The sequence below is a fragment of the Toxotes jaculatrix genome, chromosome 14, assembly GCF_017976425.1.
Source record: "Toxotes jaculatrix isolate fToxJac2 chromosome 14, fToxJac2.pri, whole genome shotgun sequence".
In the NCBI taxonomy this organism is placed as follows: Eukaryota; Metazoa; Chordata; class Actinopteri; family Toxotidae; genus Toxotes; species Toxotes jaculatrix.
This window is the reverse complement of record NC_054407.1, coordinates 20,997,303-21,023,672: the sequence shown is the minus strand read 5'-3', so window position 1 is coordinate 21,023,672 and position 26,370 is coordinate 20,997,303. Positions and strand designations below refer to the sequence as shown.

Sequence of the window (26,370 nt, the reverse complement as noted above, 5' to 3'; positions counted from 1 at the left end):
ATTTCGTCTGTATTTGTGTGCAGTAGCCCCCAGAAATGAAGATGAAACATGGAGGTTTTGTGGAGGATGGGAGGCTGACTCACCGTCTCCCTCCACTGACAGCAGCTTTCATTTTTACTTCTCTGTCTCTTCCTATCTGCTTGTGACATCAGGCTATGCCATACTGAAATAATAAATAAAGACACAGAGCTATAGGGCCTTCTCATTATTCCTCATTATTCCCCAGAGCTACAATAGCTCACTGACCACAATCGTAAATGATTGTACGTTTTTTTTTTTTAATTACAATAAGCAGAGAAGGTAGGATCACTGAAGGGGGTGTATATGTTTTGCTATGGAGTTCAAATATCAATGGTCTAAAAATCTAAATGAGAAAACAGTACTGCCACATAACCTGAAGGTAAGGAATATAGATCAAGGTAACATTATGAGATGATGAGGTGAAGTATTCAGCAGAGGGTCATGAACACTTCAATATTAGACAGTCGAGCCCTTACCAGATCAATAAAATGTACTTAATATGCATTTAGGAAGACAGTTGGCTCATTATAAAGTATAATATCAAAAACTGTTAGCAAAAGATGATGTACACTTGTCTAAATTAATGTCTTAAAAACCAATTGGGAACTGAAAAAAAAACGGGGAACTTGGTAAAGTTCATTCCTGACCTCGGTAATAGTTTCAACAAACATCTCAGGCTTTAGGTCCAATTACAAGATCTTGTAATAGTCAAAGAATTGTAGATGTTGTCATGGAGGCTGCATGAATATCATGCAATGTTCAAACCTCTATTTTTTCTGAGCACTTTAAGGACATCGTGTTGGGACAAAGTTCATTCTTGGCCTTGGGAACAGTAGCTGATAAAAACGTCAACTGTTACTAAAACTGCTGTCTCCAGAGTAAAAACAGAACTCATCAGTTTTAATATTTATCACTGGATCTAACATAAAAATGATTTCATATGCTTATAATACAAATGTCATTTGTATCAAGCAGTCCTTCATTTGAATTCTCTTTGCTTTCTTAGTGTACACTTGGTGTAAAATCAACTTTGCATAAATGAATGAATCTCAAACAAAGCAATCTGGACAGAGAAGAGAAAGCTGTTCATATTTATTACTGGGCTTTCTGCCTAAGCAACCATCCGAGTGTGAGCTTTGTCTCCTCTCCTTTATTTGTGTTTTGTTACTCAAAGTTTAAGAAAAAGCCACATTTTAGAATTAAAAGTACAAGAAGCAAGTGCTGCTGAGCATGATTTATGCCACAGCTACTGCTGAAGATGAGAATGAAAGTCTGTGACTGATAAAATTACTATTATCATTCCTGGGAATGATTGACATAACAAAGGCTCACTGACAGGCAAGCAGTGGGAAATCCAGAGTTTCCATGGAAATTGGACAACCTGTCAGGCACACACAGCCTCTCCAAACAGCATGTGTACTTGTGTTTGCTTGTGCGTAAATCATTAAATTTAGCAAGCTGTCACATGGGGCTAATGTCGACGTTCCACTTCTAAGGACAACCAGCGTGCTCAGCGGTGAACAGCTACGCTGCTCATCGTTTGAACAACCTGTGTGACATATTCACAGGATCCTGCCTGACTCTTCAGCCTGAAGTCTCGCTTCCTCTTTGGAGATGGCTGCTCTAATACTGTCCTGTCATTGGGTTCTCCCCACCAAGTCAGGTGCGAAGGAAGACAGACACTGATCTTCATTAGCATAAAGAAGCCATAGTGACAGAGGAGATGGGAGAGTACATCGCCACGCTGAAAGGCTGAGTATTTTCAATTCCGTCTGCTAGTGCGAGTGCTAAAGTAGGAATGAGAGGCTCAAAGGAAATGAAGTCAATTTTGAAGTGGGTTTAAGAACAAACAAATCCATCTGAGATCGGCTGGCTTTAATTTTTATTGTATCGGCTGCCAGCCTGGTATACACTGATTGTATATGGGGGGTGGGATTCATTGGCTGCTCCGTCTTTTTGAAATGTAAGACTCTAAGAGAAAGGTAACTGCATTCAAACACCTCCCTGGATTGTTTGAAATGTTTCCAGAAAGAAAACAGAGCAGGTGTGTAAGTCATCTCAAGCAGCACCAATTTCAAGGATGTCTTTGTGGTATAAAATAAGATTAGACTATCAGCTCTGCCAGGATACCTTCAAGGATGTAACAGTAAAGGCAGATCTCATCTTTAAACAGCATTACAGAGTAAGTAAGGAAGCTCAATATTTCTTCAAAAAAAGAAAGAAAGAGGCAGTTAAAGACCAACGTATTCCTTTGATTCAGTGTTTCATCTTTAATCGTAGCATCAAAATCCTACCAATTGAGGAAATAAAATGTTCTTACAGCCTCTAAAAGGGCAGCGGGGGGGAGGTGGGGGGGATTACAGGAAATAAGAAACAGTGAGGAAAAACGAAAAAGAAATAAGTGCTGCATAAATAATGTATAAGAAAAGGTACACAGTGGCTGATGCAGCAGCCGCCCTCCGATACATGTGGTTTCATTTCCAGCTCCATCTATTTCCCACTTCAAGCCGCAAGGGAGAGTGACAGCAGGCACCCGATGGGCGGGCCCTAACGCCAAGGAGCAAAGAAACTGCCACTGGTTCAATCCATATGCTTAGAGCATCAGTCACTCCCCCCTAACAATGAGCCTAATGCACAGTGGGTACACATGGATAGAGAGGCAGAAAAAAAAGGAGGAAAACACGTCCCAGCATAGAGGAGATTCATTTGGGACGGCCGGCAGCTTACTAGGTTATCACTCACTTATCGCTGCTGTAGCGTGAGGCGCAGAGTGGCCGGGGAAATAGCTGTCCATCACCCAGAATACAATCAGCGGAGTACAAGGCTGGGGAGCTAATGGATGTTTCCACAGGGAGGGCAATTTGGTGAATGGGAAAGTGGATGGGTCCATCACGCGAGATGGGATTATGTGAGATTGTTATCCTTCAAGAGCGTGATATGACGGTCAAGGGGTGTAATGTATATGGACGGGGGAGACATTAAATAGTAATCGCTCCACAGCCCACTCAACCAATCAGCCAGTCCCTCGTCCCACATTTTCCTTTTTTTTGACCGAGCCGACGTTCTGAGTAGCACTTAAACAAAAAAGGCTGCTGCTGAAATATGCAGAGCAGCGCGCTCTTGAAAATAAATTAAATTCTTATCTGCAGACTCAATTCAGTGCATTTATAACCAAATCAATACAATTATGGAATGGCTTAACAAAACAGAACTTCTGACTCAAAAAAAAAAAATAAATAGTTGAAATCCTTTTCAAAGAGGCTCAGTTAAGAAAACTTTAAAATGGCAGCACCACTAGTGGTATGCCCATGCAGAGTGGGGGCTTTGAATATCTGATGCCTTTAAGTATTTGTCCCTTCTTCTTTGTCACATCTTAAATAACACATAAATGTTTACATTTCATCAGTAGAGAGCAATCATCCCAACATTAAAAAAAAAAAAAAAAAAGGCACCGACAGCGCGACACCGTATCTGGACAAGCAGTTGTGTTGCTGTACATTCTCCTTCCATTTTCAGGAAAACAAGCCTGTGACAAACTGCACCTTCCCTGTAAGATCCCTGCGGTACAAGCTCCTGGTCTGCCGCTTCACGCCTTCAGATATCCAGCATCGTAAACACTGAGACCTCAGAAGATGTGTTTGAGGTGCTTGACGCCATACGTGTGGAAAAACACCAGGAGGATTAGAGTCCACAGGCCCAGGATGAAGCCATCAGGTGGATGCCAGTCCTTCTGCTTTGGTTTCTGAGGGGAAGGGTGGGGGTGAATTGGGGTAAGGCGAGGTGGAGATGGGGGTGGAGAAAGGGAAGAGGGGCGGGGGGGTGGGGGGAGACTGCAGGTTAGTAATAGTGTGTATATTTCTCCTGTTGAGGCCACCGCTGATTGTTCTGTCATTCACACAGGCAAGCGGGCACAGAATCACACATACACTCACTTTATCTCCACAAACACTTTATGTACACCATCTGTTGTCTCACACATACAAGCACAAAGGTTCACACAAAAAGCGGATGGTAAAGCTCATCAGTACACCTCCCCTGTTTTGTGTTTGTCCCATTCACTGCCACATCATCACTTTGTGTATGATTATACTTTTAAATCTCGTCCGTATTAAATATGCATCTCACAAGGAGCACATTTATATGCTAATGCGGCTGCAATATTCTGAGGAGAGATGAGATTTAACCTCTAAAAAATCTTACTAACTCCTCCGCTGGCGACGGAGCTATAGATAGGCAGTAAGGACGCACTTAAGAGATTTCTGTTATCCCACACTATACAAGCTGTCATTATCCAGTCGGGAAATCACCCGTCAGAAAAGGCATCCCCTAAAGCCAAAACCCCAAGACTTGGCAAAGAGGATGAACACACAGCACGCGCTCCAAGTCTGCCGGAATCACAAACTGTACACACACAATGGCACAAGACATACAGTACAGTAGGACTGCTACATATACTTGAAAAAAACCTGTCTCTCTCCAGCTTGCTTCAACACTAATACAGTACCCAGTGTACATTTACTGCTTCTCAAGTACATCCATATCGGCTTGCCACACTCGCACACAGTGCAGTAGGAGCTGGAGCCAGACTGACAGGCCCTGGAGGATTAGATGCTGGTGTGAGAGCCTACTCCAGAGTCTCACCGTATGACCGTGGCCAGAAGAGAAGTTATCGGCATTACTGCATCATCTAAAAATATAAATATACCACCACCAACAAACCTCAGGTGCTGTCTAATATCTGGTCACATTTGTATTCTTTAGTTATTTATTTTATCAATTTTTAATTTAACACATAATTTTATTCATCTCAGACATGAACTCTTCTGGGTAAAGTTCATGTTCAGCTACTTTTAGACTAAAGGTCTCATAGAAAAACGTGTTGATGTTCCTCAAACGAAGGAACTGAAAAGTGTTTTAGTGTTGGTACCAAAACACAGATTTATCATCACCACCATTTCCCGAAATACCAAGCCCTTGACTCACATTAATCACATGGACGGAAATAAAACTTATAACAAGTAATACGGTCAACTAGAAAATCAGAAGTCAGGGATGCCTGTACTGCATCTGTGTGCCAGTTTTAGAGTTTTTCTGCCTTACGGTGTCCAAAACTTCATTAATGCAGCATACGATCCAATATCCAAGTATCTCTCATTTGGTTTTAGAGTCCAACAGCATCCCCAAATTCCACCTTCCACATTTCCACCATGATCAGTATTTCACACTTCTGGGGAGTTCATCTGATTAGCAAAACATCAACAGAAAGTTGGAAGACAACTTAAGGATTTGTTGGCACTGTTCCAGTACAATAGGCACTTTAAAATAACCGGTACTTTTTGTAGTGAGACACTTGCAGCGCGGACAGAGTAATGTTTCATCTAATCCTGATGACTCATGGCATTTGAGTATTGAAACCGTCAAACTGTCTTGCAATTTATCCATAAACTGATCTGTTCGACTCAAGCGGACATCTAATATTTTTCTGGATTTCCCCTTTTAGAAGTTGATAACTGCTGAATTGGCATCAGTACAGAGCGCTCATTTACCATATTTCTGCATATAGAAATAAGAGACTGGCACATACTGTGGAGTGTACTAATATGCACCGAGTCTGAAATTACCACCGTGTCTGAAAGTAACACTTTAACACCTCAGTCATATTCAGTTTTTTCTCCCTGCTCGCCACCGTATACTCTCTGTCCATCAGCCAATCAGATCAAAGCACAGCAACGGCCCTGACTCCAACAGGGCTTTCAGTGGCTGAATGTAATGCTCCTGCAACAAAAAGCAGCATTTTCTCAGCTTGAAGCGGTAGGGCTGGGGGTGATAATGAACTTGACCCACTGTATAACACAGTGAGTTTTTAAAATAACCTGATTCTACTCATTAAATAGCATTTAGAACAGGCATGATTACATACCATTTCTTTTTTAGTTTAACAGCTCTTGGTAACTGTGGCAAAAAGTTAAGTTCAGGAACCCGTGTGTGGCTGTGTACTCGTGCTTCTGTGCAACCTCCCTGTGCAGGGTAACATCTTCTCAAGGCTGTCTTTTCAATCCAGGTTACGTGACAACGCTGCCAATTTCTAACGTGGAAAGACTGAGGACAGCAAGTAAAATTGGATTACGTCTGACTCCAAATTTATTTAACAGCTCAATCAAGTCAAATCAATAGAACTCCACCGCCATCCAGAATGCTAAAGCAGAGACAGCAAGGCCTTTGCAGCCAACATCAGCCCAGAGCTCCAGGCTAGGCACAGTGCTGGACAGAGTCAAGGCTGGAGGTCCAAGGCAAAGAGCTTCTGATTTAAAGCTGCACTCATGCTGAAGATTATAGTTATTATTTTCTGCTTGGATTCATTTTTTAAAAATTGGTCAACAATGTCTGACAATAACCACAGCTAAAAGAATAAAAAAATAAGACTGAAGTAATATTCAGGCTTCCAAGAACTGTAGTACATTCAGTCACACTGTGAAATGGGCCTGTCCTTCAATTGTTCGCTATCATCTTTCCTACATACAGCACACAGTATCCACAGTAGATAGTGTCTGACAGAAACCAAGCTACAGGTAATGTGGTTCGACGAGCAGTGAACAGCAAAGACAATGAAGCTCAAAACTATAAAGAGGTATTTTCAGCGACCAATTCAGTGGCGCTTTTGTCAGAGTGACAAAAAGTACAGGAAACATCTCAGACAACAGATTCTGCCGTTTGTCTGACGTCAGACTATTAGACATCAAAGTGGGCGTTTAGTCTGAAAGCAGCACTGTGTTAAAGGCCCTAAACCCTTTTTTTTTTCAGTCAATGATTATCATGAATCATGGAGTCTTTTGTGAACACACTTTTTTCTGGCAGAGTTGGACATTTTTGGTTATTTCACATGGAAGATTTGAAGTGAACAGGACTAAATTGGACAACTGATGTAATCTACTTCCACACACCAATCAGGATTTCGTATAATCTGAATCATATTAGTTGCCAGACCACTGTCAATCATGTCTGATCAAACCACACCCACACAGTCCTAATGATGCACTTTTTGAGTGTTACAGTCTTCATGAATAATACATAAGGGCATTCTGACTAACTTTAAATCTGATTTTTGCTTATTTAGTCATTTATATTTAATGTTATAGAAAAAGGCTTTGATATTTAACCATGTTTACAGGGTCTTTACAAAAATCATCACACCAGTATTTAGACAGTGAAACTTTCAACTGCTACGATCTGTGCATTCGCACATGGAGTTTAAGTAAATCAACATCGAGCTTTGTCTTACTTTGACACGCAAATTATTATTATTGAACAGTTACCTCAAAAGTGCTAACAGTCTGAGGAAACTAACAAGCAGTCACAAACTTTCCAGCAGAATTAACTCAATAGACCAGACTAATACTACACCTTTACGTAGCAAACCCCGATATCAATATGAACAGACCTCCACCCTGACTTGACGAGCGAAAGGCCCAAGGCCCAAGATTGTTTGCTCACACTGTAAGGAGAATCCCCACACATTTTCCAACGCTGGTCAACTCTGACCTGTCTGTTCTTGTTCTGTTGAAAGGGAGGCATCTGACCAAATTTCCATTAAATCTGCCGGCACGCTTGAGTTGGCGTGCTCCATGTTTTCTGGTCAAAGGGACACACAGCTATCACAACAGTGATCTGTCCTATGGAGACCCTGACATAACTTAATGAATATTGGTCTGACAGTTCAGACAGCCATCACATGGCCACTGATTTCAAACGCCACACAAATGTGGTCCAAATCATAAACTCAGCTTGTGTGTTCCTGCTACTACTACTGCACTACAAGCCTCAGATCTGTGCTACATAACAAAATGTGAGTTGGGACCATCAGCTACAGCCACGGTGACAAAACGGCCGCCAGGAAGGCAAGGAAAGGAGCTGAGAGTGCAACACCTGGAGGAAGAGGCAGAGCTCAGACGGGGATCTTCAGAAAAGGCGACTGGGAGCGTGTGGCCATCAGGGGCAGTTGACCTATGTGACAATGGTAGGCAGAGGTGTGCGTGACTGGGACTGTGTGTGTGTGTGTGTGTGTGTGTGTGTGTGTGTGTGTGTGTGTGTGTGTGTGTGTGTGTGTGTATGTGTGTGTGCGTGTGTGTGTGTGTGTGTGTGTATATGTGTGTGTGCGCGCGTGTGTGTGTGTGTGTGTGTGTGTAAATGCAAGCCCCTTGGGTAAGGAAGAGCAGAGGGAGATGGATCGACTGTGACAAGAAGCCACGTCAGCACAGCCGGCAGAGAGAGGAGCATATGTCAAGATGGAAGTGAGGGAGAGGGAGAGAAACACTAGAAGAGAAGCAGGCAGCATAAAGTCAGAGAAAAGAGAGAAGCTGGGTTGTTGTATGCAGAAGTTTGGGCACCCTGAGCAAATTTAATATTTTGTTGATTTTTGAGGTGAAAATAATAAATACAACTTGTACAGACATAAAATTTAAGCCTGTCTTCAAATGTCAAGTCACTGTTACTTTTGATTTCATGAACTTAAAAATTCTAACAAATCAACTAATGATTATTTTCACAATCAAATAATTTGTCTGTTACTTTTTTTTCTTTTTTGATCAATTGAGTATTTGTCTAGTATATAAAATGTAGCTGGACAGATGCTGGAATTCTGAGGCCCTATTTGAAAGTTAAAATCCAGCAATGATATCGGCTAACAGTTTTAATCCCCCAAGAGTCACATTTTCATATAAGCTATTACCATATTATGGCCTGGCTGACTGTAGAGTCAAACAGTGTGAAATTTCCCAAATGAAAGCTTCAATAGCTCAAGACGGCATTTTCAAATAGTTTGTTTTGCCCGACCAACAACCTCAAAAAAAGCACCTACTGAAGAGATGAATTTGTTATCATAACTGTTGAAAATGAATTCTGTGATTCTGATTAAACTGATTAAAAGACTGAGTGATACAGCCCACTATTTAATAACCACTTTAATTACTACTTTAAACGTTTGAGCAGCCTTAGATAGAAATTTCTGCACTTCTGTCAAACTTCTATGAGACCTTTTGATTTCTCAAAGAATAAAACACAATGAAAAGAATGCAGCTTCTTCAGACAAAGAAAAACAGACATGAAGGAGACTGAGGAAAAGAAACATCGGGCACAGAAATGAGAGCGAGGGGAGAAACGGCTGAGAGAGAGGAGCATAAAAGAGGTGAGTGTTTGCTGACCTTCAATGATGGGCCCATTCACATCCCATTGCCAAGGACAGGGACTTACACTCAAGAAGCCTGCCTCCGTTACACACACTTTGTGTTGTGTATTCAATTCACTAGTAAAATCAATTAACAGCCACCCATCTGATTGATTGGAGCTAATTAACATGGCCATGCAGGATGCTAATGGTCGTTGAGGGAGGTCTGAGACATCCTGCCAACACCAGTACTCCAAGGTCAAAACTGCAGCAAATTTATGTTGTGCAGAGCTGGATGGCAGAACAGCAGCCATTGTATGCTGCCAGGACACTGCACTGTATTACCTTGACATTCAAGCCCTCAGCAAGTGCTGGGGTAGTCAAAGATGTGAGCGCATTATTCTCACATAAGGCATAAGGTTTTGCTTTTTCACAGGATATTATTTGTAATTATTGAGCAGCAAAGAAAATCCTATTTGATTAAACGGAGGGAGCTTGTTGTTTGGCCTGTGATCCACACAGTCCCAACATCTACTTTTGATAAGAGTCATTTTGCAACCTAAGTGAGGGGAAGGGGAATTTGGCGAGGGATAGAAGCAAAGCATTAATTTTCACTGTTTCCATTTCCGATTCTCTGGAGCCATATGGTGTAGCGTCAAGCTGGCAAAAGAACAAATAAAAATTTGACGCCAGAAACCAGGACTCACAGCAGCGATGGAGGAAATAAGGAATACACAAGAGATTAAAAAAAAAAAAAAGAGAAAGAGAGAGAGCTTCTTCTAGTTATTTCCAGAACTGAACATATTGTGATTAAGCACTGGCAACGTGATGAGATGTGTGAGGTTGGGAAGAGAAGGTGGGAAGAGGGGATTCATCCTGTCACCACTAGCAAGACAACTGCCAACAGTGACAGGGCATTAATCAACTCTTCACATAAACACAACCACATACACAATGAGGGGAAGTTTGTATACAGATGTCATACAGCACAGCCTTATATATCTACTGGCAGTCACTCTGATGACTTTTCTATTTACAAGCTGTCGCCTGGTCTCCTAGCAAATGGAAAATGGTTTTCTTAGAAGATAAACACAGTGAGAGGATTTGTTTTTGTTCGTGGCACAACTGAAATCAGCTTCAGACCACTCGGGAATATTTTAGACATCAAATTTTAAGAGATAAAATCACATCTAGTTCTTCAGATGAGCGCATCTGATCAGTGATAACAAAGGGCGCTAACACAGCGGCATGAAAACAAAGATATCTCGGAGAGCACTCCGTCCAGTGTGACAGCTAATCAAAAACAGGAGAGCTGTCAAAAGACTTGATGGACATTGGTCATTCTGCTGCAGTGCAGATGGACTACGGTGAGGGGGAGCGAGATGAGTCAGTCTGTCAGGACTCCCATCTTCAACCCAGCAGGAGTGCTAGCCGATAATCGAAATCTCTGCCAGGGGTCGTCGGGTTGACGAGTGTGTTTGTGTGTTGTACGTGTGGGTGCATTTAAAAAGAGAGCGAGAAACACAAAAAAGAAAAAAAAAGATGTATAAAGATGAATAGACAGAGAAGGAGGAAAGACGACAAAAGATTGAGCCAAGATATCAAGCCAAGTAGCAGACGGCAGAGGCTTAGTTGGGTGTGTTTGTGTGAACGAGTGTTTGAGAATTCAATAGCGTGACTGCTTCTACATATTGAAAAGTAAGGACACAGTTTATGGGGCACTCGTATCTGAGCAACGGGCAGCAGATCTGAAACTGGCCTGTGTTTTGCTCAGCTTTTGAGGACAGTCCTCAGTTAATTTAACAGAGTGTCGCTGGGTGTGGAGACCCCTCCTGTTTCCCATCACGATACCCAATAAGCCGTCTGACAGGGCTCAGACCTGTGGTCAGCTTCATTTCTCTGGGCCAAATGACTGTGACTCCTTTGTTCACATTAAAGTCAATGTCAGTCAGTGATGTTTCCAGTTTTTTTTTTTTAACCACTTACTTAGTTCAGCTGGATCTGACCTTTGATATCAACACCAACAGTTTATTATACAACTGCAAAGAGGTGATGAACATCACTTTAAAATCAAACGTCAGCAACTCTAACTCTACTGAAGCCACTGAAATGTGACCCAGGAGCATTTCAAACAGACCTGACCTCAACAAATGACTCTTTTTTTTGCAGTTTGATTTAATGCCTCTGTCTCTGCTTACTAATCAAAAACAGCCGAGGTATCACTTTACCTTGTTTAGGGGAAGTGGTGTCTATTGTTCTGGAAACCCTACAAAGCAGCTGCTTTGATCCTCTGCTTTGGCTTTAAAATCACAGAGCTAGATTTGACACTTGGCATTAGTTCAGCTACTGAAATTACTTGGAGTCTGTTTAAGCATTTAAAGCGAGACAGCTGCCCAAGTGTCACAATTTCCTCAGCAAAAATATCATATTTAATAGTCTGCCTTTGTTTTAATTGGAAATGATAATCCCTAGGAGGCAATGCAAGATGACGTCCCATGAGGCTTAGACAGTGCACCTGTTTTTTTTGTTTGTTTGTTTTTTTTAATGACTTATAACAGTAAAGCACTAAAGCAAACCCTTATCTGGTATGAGCATTACACTATTTGACTTTTAAGAATAACAAAATTATTAAACCTGCACATGCATTAACTACTACTGATCAACTTATAAAGTTGATTTGGCGAACATGTTATCAAACAGTTTAAACATCCAGGAGACATGGAGCAACTTTATCATTCATGTGGAGTCATATATCTGGTCACCTCTGTTGTGCTCTCAAACAACTCCTGTGAAAAATATCTTGCTTTTTAGCTGCTATGTTCACTATCTAGTTTCTCACTTTGTCTCTCTACCATTAAGTGCTGGGAAGGTAATGGCTGCCTACTGTTTCTGGAAACAACACTGATGAGAGCACCGACACTGAATCGAAACAGTATAGCAGCAGAACAGAAACCAAAACACTGACCTGAAAGGCAATAAAACACTCCACAGAAATGTGGGAACCCATAGGGGTGGAAGACAATCAAATATAAAGCTACAGAGCACAAAAGGAGATGCTACCATTATATGCAAAGGTTGATGCAAACCATTATTAAAGCTCCGCAATACATACTACCAACATGTTGCTTGCAAAAGTGAATTTTATGCTGAGACTCAATCCAGAGTGCAATCCAATACAAAAACACCATAAACAACAGTATTTAAAATGACCACAAAGTTTAACCAACACTTCTCAACACTGCCGCAGCAAAAACTGATTCCCCTAAGCTTCACAAACTTATTAGTTATTGCAGGGATACTCAACCCCATATTACCATCCAGGGGGAGGAAATAGAGACGGTGGACTTGTACAAGTTCCTGTGACTGGACATAAACATGAAACTGGACTGGACAGACAACACTGAGGCTCTCTATAGAAAAGACTGTTCTTTCTTTGGAGGCTCTTCTCCTTCAGTGTGTGCAGCGGACTACTGCTGATGGTCTCCAGTGCACTAGCCTTTACAGTGGTCTGCTGAGGTGTCAGCACCAAGGCCTGGGAGGCCAACAGACTTAATACCCCGCTGGTGAAGGCCAGCTCTGTTTAAGAACTAAAACTGGGCAGTCTGGGGGCAGTGGTGGAGAGGAGGATATGGGGAAAAAATACGGACCATCCTAGGCAACACCTCCCAATCCCTCTGTGATAAGCTGTGGCACCTTCACCCACAGGCTCATCTTCCCCAAGTGCAAGACAGAGTGACTCAGGCGCCCCTTTGTGCTGACAGCAATCGGGATGTTAAGCAGTGCCTGTTTTGTTTGCTCATTTGCAGAGCATATACTTACTATATTGTACTTTTACCTATACTTCTTCCATTGCCTTTCTGCTCCTGTTAACACCAAATTTCCCCACCTGGAGATCAATAGTGTTATTTCATTTTATCTTCCCTTAATACTCTGTAGACGTTCATATTAACGTGTACACTGTCTGTATTTTTATGTATGGGTTTCTCAGAGGCAGCTGAATCCCAAATGTAAGTAACAATCATGTCTGCTCTTGCCTGTGGCAAAGATTAATGTGACTTTGTTACTTTTCTGAGGCACAAGTTGAAGTGGAAGTATAGAAATGGTATTTTTAATAGGCTCATAATAGAAAATCTTACAAGAGTGATACAGGTTCCAAGACTGGCTATTCTGAATGCAGAGCACATGTTGTAAAGGGGGAATGAGGAGGAATAGGTGTTCATTTGTGAAGGTCGGCCGACTGAAAGCCACAATCCATTTGAGAATGAGGTGAATGCACAATTCCTCGCCACAATTCTGCCTATCCATTCTGCTGGATTTCACGGTGGCCCCTCCACACCGAGACCAGGAGGCACTTGCATTTCACACTTAGAGCCGTCACCATGGAAACGGCACAAAGGCATCTGTTGGTGGATGTTGTACATAACTTTCTGTTCTGTGTCCAAATTAAGGGTGAGCATGGACACACTTCAAATGATAAAAACACCGGCGCTCAAATACATGGCTGCCTACGCATGACAAACAAGACGACAACGCCCTATCGTGAATAAGATGGATGTCAAAATCCTCTGGATTATATCAGCACGGGCCTGTTCATGTGGTTTTGAGTGTCCTCAACTGACCCTGGTGTTTCAGTGGGTCTCTTACCTGATGGATGATCTCAGACACTGGCAGCTGGTCTGCATATGAGTACATCTCTTTTTGCAGCTCTCCATTCACAGCACTGTAAGACAAAACACACACAAACAGCAGTCTGTTAGCATTCATCGGAAGTAAGCAAACTGCACTTTGGAAACATTAAGCTTTTGTTATGTGGGACACCATTACTCAGTGATGAAGAAAAGCTGTCAGGAAGAGGAACAGACTCCAGTGTCGCTGTTGGCAGTGTGTTTGCGTCGCAGAGGTGTGTGTGACTGACAGATCATTGCAGAGCCGAGTCAATGATATGCAGAGCAAATTGTTGCAAATGAACCCATTTTTCCCTCTTAATGAATGAAAAAAACTCATCCAGAGGAACCATAAAAGAGTCAAAATCACCTTGATAATGGATGGATCTCACGTATATCACTACAGAACTCTTGAGGACAAGACAAAAGTAAAAGAAAACATACAAAACATGCTTTTAAAATGAAATACCCCACCTAAAATCTATATTTCAAGCAACCCACTCTTCAACTTTTCTAACGATTTTCAAGGTGTTAGGAGAACTCCAAACTCCCAGGCCCCCTGTACTGCCCATGGTGTACTCAGCACTTTGGTTCATTTTTTTTTTTCTAAAAACCAGAGTGAACATCAATGCAGCAACCACTGAAAGTTAGAAGGCGCTTTAGAGTCAACTTCAATACTCATACGCTTGGCATTAAATTTGTTGTATGGGTAAACAACCTCTGATGCAGCTAATGTTATTGATGCTACAGAGGATCAAGCATCAGCTCTCCACAGCGTCTCATCCACACCCCGCAGTACTCTCATTGCGCTTCTTTGCAAGTTCACTCACAAAGGAAATACAAATGAAAGTTTGAATGTGAAGCTTGCTAGCTTTGGATTTCACTGTGTAGCACTAAATTACCTGAATCCACAAAAACTAGAAAATTCTGCTCAAGCGGTAACAGCACAAAGAAAAAAGGCAAATAATTTAACGTAGGATGGTGAAAGAATTTAACATGCACTTAATTGAAAGAAGACCCCAGACCCCAAACTCTTCCACCGGCAGACCAAACTATCTGAGTCAGTCTGTATTAACAACACTGGGTAGATACACAAGGCATGGTTGTGATACACGACTCAGGTCTTATCTCCTATAGTAAGTATTGGAGTATTATAGTTTGGTGACTGACATTTGATAAACATAATACGAAAACCTTGAAGAAAACAACAGAAGGAAACAAAAATAAATTGCGTTATTTGTATTTGGTTGTTGTAGTTCTCAGCATCGGACACGAGAATGTAGTAACTGAGGAGCCGAATGAGTGAGAGAATGGTTAAAGATTTTACAATGACTGGTTTTATAAGTATGTGTTTTCTGAATTGCAGAAGCATTATTTCAGAAAAAGCTACAAAAACACTCTATTGGACAAATATGTGTGTGTAGCACTCTAACCAAGGCCAGCGTGCAAAGACGAACAACCTGATGTAAAGACAAAACTGCTCAGTTTTCAGAGTGAAAGATGGAGGAAAGCTGACCCTAAACCACATGTGAAAAGTTAACGAATAAACCATTTATATTTATAAACACTCAACTAATGTGCTAATGAACTGAAGCTGGACAGTTCCGAGACTGACAGGACCATTTTTGGTTTTGGTCTTTTCACAGGATTTACGGACAACAAGAAAAATATCTATATATAATATTGTCAGCCTTATCCCATAAAGCAATATTAGCAAACATAAATCAACAATGGGATCCAAACATAAAAAGCCACTAAGTGATGACTACCTTCAGTACAGCATTAACCAAATGACGCATTGCTTGTCCTCTGTTTTGAAAGAATCAGGCCTGCTCTGAAGGACAAAACTGAGGGTTTTAGGAACATTTGGTCCCCTTCATTGCTTTTCTGGATTTTTTGTTTGTGTTTGTTATACACTTACGTTAACTTTGTGTTCCTGTAGGTTTACCATATTGTGGGTTCTGTTGTACTGGCTTTATTTTATGAAAAACTGAAGCATATAATCGAACCATCTTTGTGAGGCTTTCAGCAGAGCTTCGACAAAAATACGTATTACTAAAAAAACATGAAGACATGGAAAGAAAATGTCAAAACGACATTACACCTAACAGTTCAAAGACTTCTCAAACCCATTACAACTGTTCGGATCCACCAACTTGCCGCAACTGCCAGGGGCAGTCTTAAAAAGCTTGCATGCTTCCATGTAGATCTTTTTTGAAAGACTGTTTGTCTCGAACATCACAGTCTGATACAAAGTGAGGAAGAAGACTCTCAGCTAAAGGTCACAGTCGAGTGGAGGCTGTTTTTGGATAATCAAAGAAAGTTCAGGTGAGACAGGTGCTGACAAAGTGGGCCATATCCCCCAGTGTGCCTCCATGGCTCTCCTCCAACCACTTGCTGAGTGAAGCAACCTGTTCTCCTCTTTTCTTTTTGTCTCTTTCTTCTCTCTGAGTTACTTTTGCTCAACAGCTTTCTCTCTGGCTTTTGCTGTCTTGTTCTTCCTTCTTTATTTCCCTGTCTTCATCCCCTTCTATTCAGGTCGATCTCGCTCCCCCTCTCTCTCCTGAGCATGTCTGTGCAGTAGGGCAAAAGTTGCTCTGACAGACAGCAACACAGACTGAAGAAAACAGGCCGGGCTGGCAGACAGGGAGACGATCTCCCGCTGAGCCCTCCATGTGTTCCAAGCTCTTTCTGCCACTGGAAACATGTCACTGAGGGCGCCAGTGTCTCACCGCTGCCACCCCCCACCCCCACCTTTTCACTTAGCACAAGAGATGAGCTATAATTCAATTCAAACCACTTTCCACTTTATTTTCTATGAAGAGATTTTTGGAGAGGATTTTTCAATTCACTTAGCTGATTCTAATGGCTGTGACTGCCCCTCCCCACCTCCAGCCCTGGAATCACTGCTGTCTCCAGCTGCCGTCTTTGGATCAAACAAATTTCCTTTTAACATCTGCTCTACTAATGGCGAAAGTAGCTTTTGTAGACTCTATCCAGCACTGCAGGTCGCAAATTAGATTACGTTTACTTTATAACTCAATTGGATATGAACTCAGCTTTAATTTGGTACTTGTAATTATCCTGGGAGTCGAGTGACCCGCAGGAAGACGCATTTTGGTCAACAACCACCTATTGCTGGAAGTAGGTAACTGCACAATGTCATTACACTGTTAAGCCTATGTATAATGAAGAGGATCGAGGGGGTCCATTAAAACGTCCTCTCCATCAAGTGCAATCCACTTAATGGAAGAGCTTGTTCTGAGGAAAAAACGCCCGTTTAGAAATGGGTGAGAGGAGAAGAGAGAATAAGAGGAAAAGAGGAGGAGAGGAATGAGAGCGAGAGACGAGAGTGAGCCGGAGAATTAGTAGGAGACAGACATACACACATGCACCCATCTTCTCTAAATATCCTCCACCACTTGTCTGAGTGGCCGAATGAGCTGACAAAAGTGGATTAAACCAGCACTATATTTAATAACAGCTTGTTTCAGAGGACATCTGTGGTCTTTTCTGGGTGGGAACACACAGAGCTCACTACAACACATTTTCAGGTCTTATGAAATGCTCTTATTTAACTTCCAAACGTCCAGACAGAGGTCTCATAAAGATCCCAATTCTGTATTCTCTTAGTGACGGCTTTTTTGAGCCAGGCTCACTCTTGATTTTGTCGACAAAAACTCAGACAGGATCTATATCTCGAGTGAAGGTGGGGTGGCTTTTCTTCCGTAAAATGTCTGAAATAGTGAAAAGTGCCCATTAAAAGCCTAAGGTGACACTCAAATTGCTTGTCCCGTCTATCCAACTGTCTAAAACCCAAACGTTCAGTTTACTATCAAACATGACAGAGAAAAGAAGTAACGCTTCGTATTTAAGAAGCTAGAATCAGTGAATGATTGAATTTTTTCCAAAATACTTGCCAGTTAATTTTATGTCAGTCCACCAATTGATTAACTGACTACTAATTTTGATTAGTGGCTTCTGGTAAGTGATTTTAATGCCATCCTGAGCACTCCTATGATGTTTCACCCCAATAATAATTACAGCCCCAAATGCATTGCCATCTGTTTCTGGCACACTTGCTGGTCTTTCTTATAATTTAAGTCGAGGGAGACACTTTGCATTTTAAAAGTGTATCTCTGGATTTTGATCAGCTCACAGTTTCAGTTTTGTCAGACAACTAAAATACAATAGAAGTTACCTTGTTGACAACATTCAGCCTATTTTAACATAATTTTACAACTGATTTTGTCGTAACTAACCTGTCATTGTCACTGTATAGCCTAACTGCTGTAATTGTGTGAAGAACCTTGCAAACACCACTTCTTATGTTCAGAATGACCCATTTGAGTAGTTTGAATTTGCCTGTGCAAATAATCAAATTGCCAGCAAATGATTTAATAATGCTAACAGTAAAGAAAACATTAAATGACATTATTCCATAAGCCCAGTGGTGTTAGAGGTCGTGGTTTTCCTGCAGAATATTCTTGTGTACCACGTTTTGCAATTGGTCAAAATGCTGTTCAGACTTAAGGGGAGCACAGCAAATACTTCATTACCCCCTTCTTCCCTGTAATATTAATCTCACCTGAATGGGGCTAAAGAGCCACTAATGTGACATATAAAATGATGGAAAGTGTCATTAGTCTCCCTGATATGTTTGAACTTTCACAATAGCGTTTTTTATCATTTTTAAAAGTACAGAGATGCTACTAGGGCTCTGGTGCATCACTAAACTTGGCTCCATTAAACATCAAATGAATCAGGGGATTGCTGGTTTCTTACATCAGAACTGGAGAAAAACGTCTCTCTCTAGGACTGAATTGGGGCAACACCCAGCTCAATAACGCTGGTGCTGTGTTTCTGTGTTGCATGGGGGATCAGCAAGCCTAATGTGTTGGCCCTAATCAATAATAAAGTAATAGGGGGAAGTTGTGTGCAATGACAAACTAGCCCAAGGCCAAAACAGCTGATGACTAAAATGGGTATGGCAATTGCCTCTAATTACTAATTAGCAGCCAACCGCATTAGATTCTTTGACTATAATACCTCCCAGTGGTTCAATTAAAGCTTAGCTTAATGAAATTAATAGAAGTGGGGGGAGGGTAATTGTGAATAAAGTTTGAATTTCTACCACATCTGTTTATAGAGCACCTCAATCTATTCCTTACCAACAGCTTAATGAGTCAATATATGGAGGACTCTTTACATTTTAGTGCATTAGCTGTGTGTTTCCTAAAACTCCCAGTGATTGTCCTTATTATGGGATTAGTGCGTCCGTCTGAGAAAGCAAACACTATGTCACCAGGCACAGAGGATGTTGAGCAGATGATGTTTAAGAGTTTGATACTACAGCCATCTAGTGGTCGAGTACATTTATCACAACAAATGCAGTGAATTGGATATGGATGTATGTTGTCCTGTTCATCACAAGGTAGCGCCAGAGATAAATAAATACTATCTGAGTGAGATGTATTATTAGAATATACTAAACACTGATGTCGTCTACAAGGTAGTCATAGCGACATGCACAGTGTGGTTTACTCTCCCAGAAACAGGTTACTCAACACATCATTAGTTGAGGAATCAATATCACTAATGAGAGATGTTCTAAACAGAAATCAAAGCCTCGTTAGCTGGGAACCCAACATGAAACAAATGTGGCCCGCAGCACTTCACTTAAAACAACAGGATGACGATTTCAGTTAAGGCTTTTACAACCAGGTCATCCCTAATCCACCTGAAAAATCACTTCCCTTTAGAGTTTAATGTACCACAGATCTTTCCCAGTTTTAGCATCTGCAGTGCATTATGATGTGTTGGATGTTTTTTTAACTTCCTCTCAGATACATAACATACTGTATGTGGGCATTTAAAAAAAATATTAAAGGACAGTACAAAGAAAAATCCAATAAAAGCACATTTAAAAAGGAAGGTTTTTAAGGGCAGGCTTTCCATCAAAGGCTACCATTCATGTTATAATTACTGTCATATAAGAAAGATAAATTGAGTGGAAACACTCCAGTAATTACAACAAGTAAATTGATTTAGCTTACTTCTCTTCCAATTGCTCGATGGGATCGGTCAAGTTGATGGTTTCCATGGTGATCTCCACTTTGCGGACGCTACCAAAGAAATCTGTGATGAGGACACTTCCCGGGTCCCTCAGAAACAGGTCAGTACGGTGGCCCGGAGTGGACACACACTGAGTCTTGGGACACACCTTGAACTGGAAAAAGTGGAGAAATCACAAATGGTGTATTAGGAATATGCAGCTTATTGCAACAGATGACATGTCTGTATTGTATTTGCATGTATGTAAACATACTGTAGATATATACTCATGGTGCTGTGAGGTTTAGCTAAAAGCATTAATTACATGGTGCACATCACTTTTGGAGGATTTTCATACTCAGACAGAAGTAAATATTTAGTTTCTCCTCTTTTTCATACCACTGAAAGTGAACTGTAACCTGTAGCTAGCTGCATCAAACCATAGCTGGAGCTGAAGTGGGAGGTGATAAAATATGTGACAGTGTGAGAAGAATATTAGAGGCAGGGAGTCTGACATTTGTGCATGTCATTATCAATTACAAATCTATGGTGCCTGGTGTGTTACCACTTGTGGGTTAATCCTCTTAAGCGTGTGATTCATCAGTGTGTTGTCCGAATGGGTTCTTCATTTGGAAAGAGAAGTAAAAATCATTAAACCGAGGTGAACGTTATCTCTAACAGCCCAACAGACTTGAAAAACCCACGACTGCTAAAGGATTTTCTAGGGAAGCGGGGAGGCAATTTCTGTTTCATCAAAGGGCGAGCCTTTGCAGTCTGGATTAAACATAGAAAAATTGGTGGGCTTGTCAGGGAAATCCATAGCATTGATCCTTAATTCTACAAAATAGCACATGAACAAAGAGTTCATCTTCAGAAGGAGGAAAATTAGAAGGAATAATAAGCTTTAGTCAGAGCACATTGATTGAGGTTGCACTGAATCCCTAAGTAAGGATTTGAAGTGTTTTGATTGTGACTCCTGGTGAGGTACGGCGGGGTAGGTGGTGGGGATGACGAGTGGTCCCTCAGGCCTGTGGATCTCTGCAGGAGTGTAAAAGATGAAAAAGGGAGGTGCTGCTGATATTGAGCCATGGCCCGAAGCAGAGCAGCATGCACTCACCATCTCTACCATCATGTGTCAAAGGCCAACAACCTAAACACACTATCAGACATTCTGTTTTAAGTGTAGAGTCCTGTGAGACTTTCATCTGGGTCTTTCAGGACCAGAAACCTTATAATATGAAGTAGGTGAGGAGGGCAGCGCAGGACAGGTATTGTGTCAGTGTTGTAGGTACCAAACCCCCGTTTTTTTCATAGGAAAAGTCTCTCAGACACCACCACAAAAGCATTATCCTGCATGAATTACTGTCATACTGTACGGCAACAAAAGATTTTTTTTTTTGATTACTCAGATCATTTTTTTAAATCTGGAAAATGTCTAAAAATGTATTAAGCAAAAATGCAAAATTGCAATTAACCAGCAACTTACTGAGAAGATTAACTGATAATGAAAGTAAACATTAGTTGCTGCTTTATGGTACACATGTACTCACTGACACTAGGTAAAAGAGTGCACATGCACACAAGCACACAAATCCTCACCAGGTCATTCATGTTGGTTTTGCTCGCGGGGTGGATGTCTTCCAGGAACTCCAGCAGGTAGAAGGTGTAACGATCCATCAAATGGACTCCTATGGCCAAATCTGGCTGGTGCTAGAAAGAGACAGGGTTTAAAAAAATGTATGAATAAGAATATTAAATATTCAACAGCATATACAGCTCAGTAAAGCAGAGGGGAGCTTCTTCCACTGTGTATTAGACTGTATATAAAGCACCAAAAGAACTGATAGTGAAGAAAATAAATGGGTTAATGCCTGTGTTTGAGATCACCCCCTCATTCACTACAGCCTATTTAACCGACACTCAATAGTTTACTCAACAGTGAGTGGTAAATCGAAATTTTGCACTCACCGTGTACATTACTCCCTCTCATTACTCCATTATGGAAATTTTGAGGGAATTATATATGGACACATTCACACACAAAAAAATAAAATGGCTAAGGGTAAATGTAGTGCACTATAGAGTAAACAGGGAGTTATTTCAAACACAGCATATGCTTTTATATAAAAACTGGACATTAGAACTCACAGTTCATTTGACTGTTTGCTTATTCATGTTTGTTTTATGGGATGAGTTTGTATGAACATAGCACACAAAACTAGTCTTCAGTTGCAGTGTGTTATCAAAACCACACTGCTTATTAGAAAACCTTTCAAACTGATTGATGATTTCTCATTTCTCTCTTCCATATGAGGGCAGGTAACTCACCGACAGGGAGTCTTCTCCAACTTGACTGCTGGCCAAAGCCATGAGGTTTGGAGAGTAGAACCTCTCGTACATGGAGGCCCCCTGACAGGTGTCAATGATGAAGAGCAGCTCGTTGTACCTGGAAGACAAACACACAGACAGGATCATGTGCATTCTCAAAACAAAACTGATGAGAGAACACACAGCTGGCATAACATCCGTCCATTTGTTCCAATAAACTGGTATCACACACAAACCTTCACACCATCTTTCATACTGCAGTTGCCATGGTGACCAAGAAAAACCAACAGCTCCATTCAGTCCCTCTAACACACTCACACACACACAGTCTCTCCCTCTCCTCCACAGTCACTCCCTCCCCCAACCCTCCCTTCCTTTCCTCCTCCATTAAAGAGAGATTTCACTACAAACTTCTTCCACCTGCTTAGACAAACATGATAAGACTTTTATATCCATTTGACTAAATCAAGGTGATTTGGCAAAGTCTCTATGGTGGATGTAATTTGGCAGTTCAAGATTGCAATTATCCCATCAACATCAAAGCTAGAATCACTAAGCTTTTCTGTAGCAGCCTGTTGCCTGACTGTAACCCACTCTGCTGACAGGTTCGGAGGACAATAGAAGCGCCGGTAGCAGAGTGCTGCTTTAACTCATTTAGTGTCTTGCAATTCACAACTTACATACTGCAGCACTTTGAAAATAAATACAGTTCCATCTACAGACTCTACGGATCCCCTCAGCTCTGTGGAGCGTTTCAGATACTTTCAGATCCTTGTTTATGTTTTACAGCCTGCAGCTTAACTGTTATGGTTCACTCACACCACTCTCATCAGATTCGTACTTTGTTATTTACAACAAAAATGCACTGTCAAGGCCCTAAGCTGGTTTTAGGTTTCTTCTTAAAAACTCCACATTTTATCACCAAAGCACTGTTGCAGCCGAGCCAACACCATGCACTTGTATACTGAATGGTGGATGAACAAAGAGCAGCTAATAGCAGCTAACAGCTCGCTGACCCTCAGGGGAAAGAAAGACTTGTAACAGGAGAAACACAATATTTGATGCTACTTTGTGAAGCCCTTTTCCTTTTATCATGTATGATGCTTTCCAGCTTATTTACCTTCTTTTCTGCCACATCTGCTCAAAAGCATCAGCCAGTTCCACATTACTAATCTCCTCAGAGTCCTGGAACTTCAGAAAACCATTCCCACCATGGCCTGTTAAACGAACACATATGATTAATAATTCATTCATCTCTGATTCATAATGCAAAAAAATGATATCAGCTGCAAAATAACAAGACACATGAAAAAGGCTGGCAGTCATATGCTCCGTGTGGGAGAAACAATTGAAACACTGAAAGGACTGCAGTAACATTCAGCCACAGACAGAGATGATAAAGAAACGATTTGATAAAAACTAACTCTTTTCTACTAAATATCTTTAAAATACATCACAAGAGAGCTTCCCTTCTCTGCCGGTTAGGAGATATAAGGAATCTAGGACATGTGAGGAATCTTTAACTAAAGTGGAGGTGCACAGATGCAGAAAATTAATACTCCTAGCATTGAATATTATACATTATATATCTAAATATAAGCGTAAAAGAGGAGTATCTGATTGTGGATTTGTCCTTTAATTACCTGTCAAGTATATGAGGATGTTGCTTCGGTCATCAGAGAGGAGGCGTTTGGAGCGTGGAGTGCTGGTTGGAAGCCTTCCAGTCAAAACCCGCAGGAAGTTCTCCACTGTTACCTGAAACACAGGCAGAGCACAAAATTCCATTGGTTGTCATAAACTAGCATGGATGGGAAGTAATCAATAATGAAATGTACATCTTCTAATGTAATGTACATGAACGGATGTTCAATAAAACAGTCAGAAGATGGCACTGTCAAAAAGAGAATGGAGAATAAAAGAGAAAAGAGAAAAGAAAATGTATCTTTTCATTTGCATCAGTAGGGTCAGTATAAGGTAACAGACAAATATTTTTGTCCTGCTTTACTTATCTTTTAATTAAACTGAAAATCAATTACTCGTATTATTTTCTTCTTTTTATCCTCTTCATCTTTATCAGTTTTTCTTGCAAATGAAATGACCATTTGACAGCAAACAGACTGAAAGTGCAGTGTTTATTCATTTTTAAATAACCCGCACAAAGCAGTGTAAATAATCAAAAACAAACTGTGATAAACTGTGGAAAAGCCTGCGTGGCTCTGCCCTGGTCCATAACAAACAAAACACTTGGGTGCTCCTCTATTTAAGGATTCATATGATATCAGGTCATTTCCTGGTCAACAGACAGAGCAAATACTGGACAAACAGTGTTGCCCATTCCCCATCCAATTCCCTACACCTGGACATAACAATATAACTTACATATCTAACCAAGTGCCTTTTTATATATACATATATATTAAGTTTTTATAAAGAAGGTGAAAAACTATATGGGATACCTCCCTCCACCAGCGCTTTGCAGTTGGCAAGATATGCTAGTTACACACTTCAGATTTTAACAATCGTGTAATGAGAACCAACCTCATAACCTCGATAGTCCACCTCCACATCGTCACCATACACATTCAGCTCCATGTTCTTGTGGCTGAAAACTGTGGCAGGTTTGGGGTTTCTGTGGTTACAAGCCATATCATCAGCCAGCATCAGAACTATGTGGCTGGAAAAAAAGAGAAAATGACAAAGGAGATTCAAAGTTATTATCTTAGAAAATGAGTAAATGTTATGAAGGTACAAATCATTAGCCTGATAACATAACAGTGGAGGGGCGATTTAGGAAATGTTTCTTAATTTACCTTGATGGAACTGTATGGTTTACGCTTTCACTGTGCTGCAATGTGTGTGAGACTGCTCAAAGAACTGTATACCATGTTGCTTACTGACATAGGGCTGCAACTAACAAGTATTTTCAACAGTCAATCTATCAGTTTCAATTAATCATTTAGTCTCTGACTCATCAAAAACTGTCAAAACATGCAACCAAATAGATTGCATACAGTTGTAGGGCATGTCCAAACTAATGTTTAGCAGTGTTCAACTTATCAGTAGTGGAAACAATGATTAGTCAGTATCCTAAATATCAACATCTCACTTATCTAGACCATACAATGCCTGTATGTACCTTCAGATTATTATCACCATTCAAAATGTAAAACTGACACAGTAAATGAGACATATTAAGGCAGCTTTATCACAGTTACCTGTCGGGGATGCCCAGCCTCTTAACACTTCTGTACACAGATAATGTATTGGCCACATGACGGTAGTTGAACCAGAATCTGGATGTGCACACCTGAGTGTCGAAGACAGAGCGCGCAAAACGGGGGAAGAGCCGGTTAATTAGCCACAAACAAGTTCCCGCGGATCCCATTTTAATGCAAAAAAACAACAATTAGCATGTCCAGGAACGAATATGTAACATCAAATAATGCTCACCAGAACAGCCCAGTTGTTAGTATGGCCACTGCTGAAGAACTGCCCCGCGCTGTCCTGAGGAACAAGGGAAAGATTAATAAACATGTTTTATGCGGTTCTGACTCGAACAAGCTAGCAGGCTCATCACCAAAACAGCTGTTAACCGACTAGCATAAACGGCTAACATGGGAACATTTAAGTTACAATTCAACGTGAAACACATAAATTGGCGACAAATTCAGAGCTGCGTGCTAAAAAATATACAATCACCTCGATGTTAATACTGCCCGCTAACAGGTGCGTGGCAAATAAGCTTAGTAAAGTAAGTATGTACATTGTGCAGCTGTGTTAGCAATGTACATCACAACTAGGAAGTGAAAAACCGGTGGCTCCGCCCAGCAAGTACTTCCGGTAGAGGGCATTTCAAAATAAACGTTCCTGTGTGGAGTGGGTCGGTTGGCGGGGGGGAAACGACATTAATCTTTAACTAGTAGAAAAAGCGCTTGACAAGGTCGCGCTGAGCTGCTCCTCCTCAGGGTCATATACGAAGACATTTTATGGCCGAGCTGGTAAATCATGACTATTTAAAGATGTCGCTGTCATACACTGTAGATCATAAAACACAATGAGTTTGTTCCTTTTGTGATGATTTATTTAATGTTTTATAAGATAATAAAACAGGATGTGGTTCTGTCGATTATTTCCGTCTTGTCT

General features: G+C 41.0%; 1 protein-coding gene across 1 annotated transcript; it reads right to left on the bottom strand.

Annotated features, from left to right (window-relative positions):
* Positions 1 to 1,083: 1,083 nt before the first annotated feature.
* Positions 1,084 to 26,060, bottom strand: pigk (phosphatidylinositol glycan anchor biosynthesis, class K). The gene is made up of 11 exons (XM_041056168.1): positions 25,927 to 26,060; positions 25,678 to 25,731; positions 25,443 to 25,534; positions 24,766 to 24,901; positions 23,871 to 23,982; positions 23,348 to 23,444; positions 22,228 to 22,345; positions 21,499 to 21,609; positions 19,902 to 20,074; positions 13,826 to 13,901; positions 1,084 to 3,763 (listed from the first exon to the last, which is right to left on the bottom strand). Exons 1-11 carry the CDS (start codon positions 25,990 to 25,992, stop codon positions 3,647 to 3,649), a joined length of 1,152 nt encoding a protein of 383 aa, XP_040912102.1. The 5' UTR covers positions 25,993 to 26,060; the 3' UTR covers positions 1,084 to 3,646.
* Between the last annotated feature and the right edge of the window lie 310 nt (positions 26,061 to 26,370).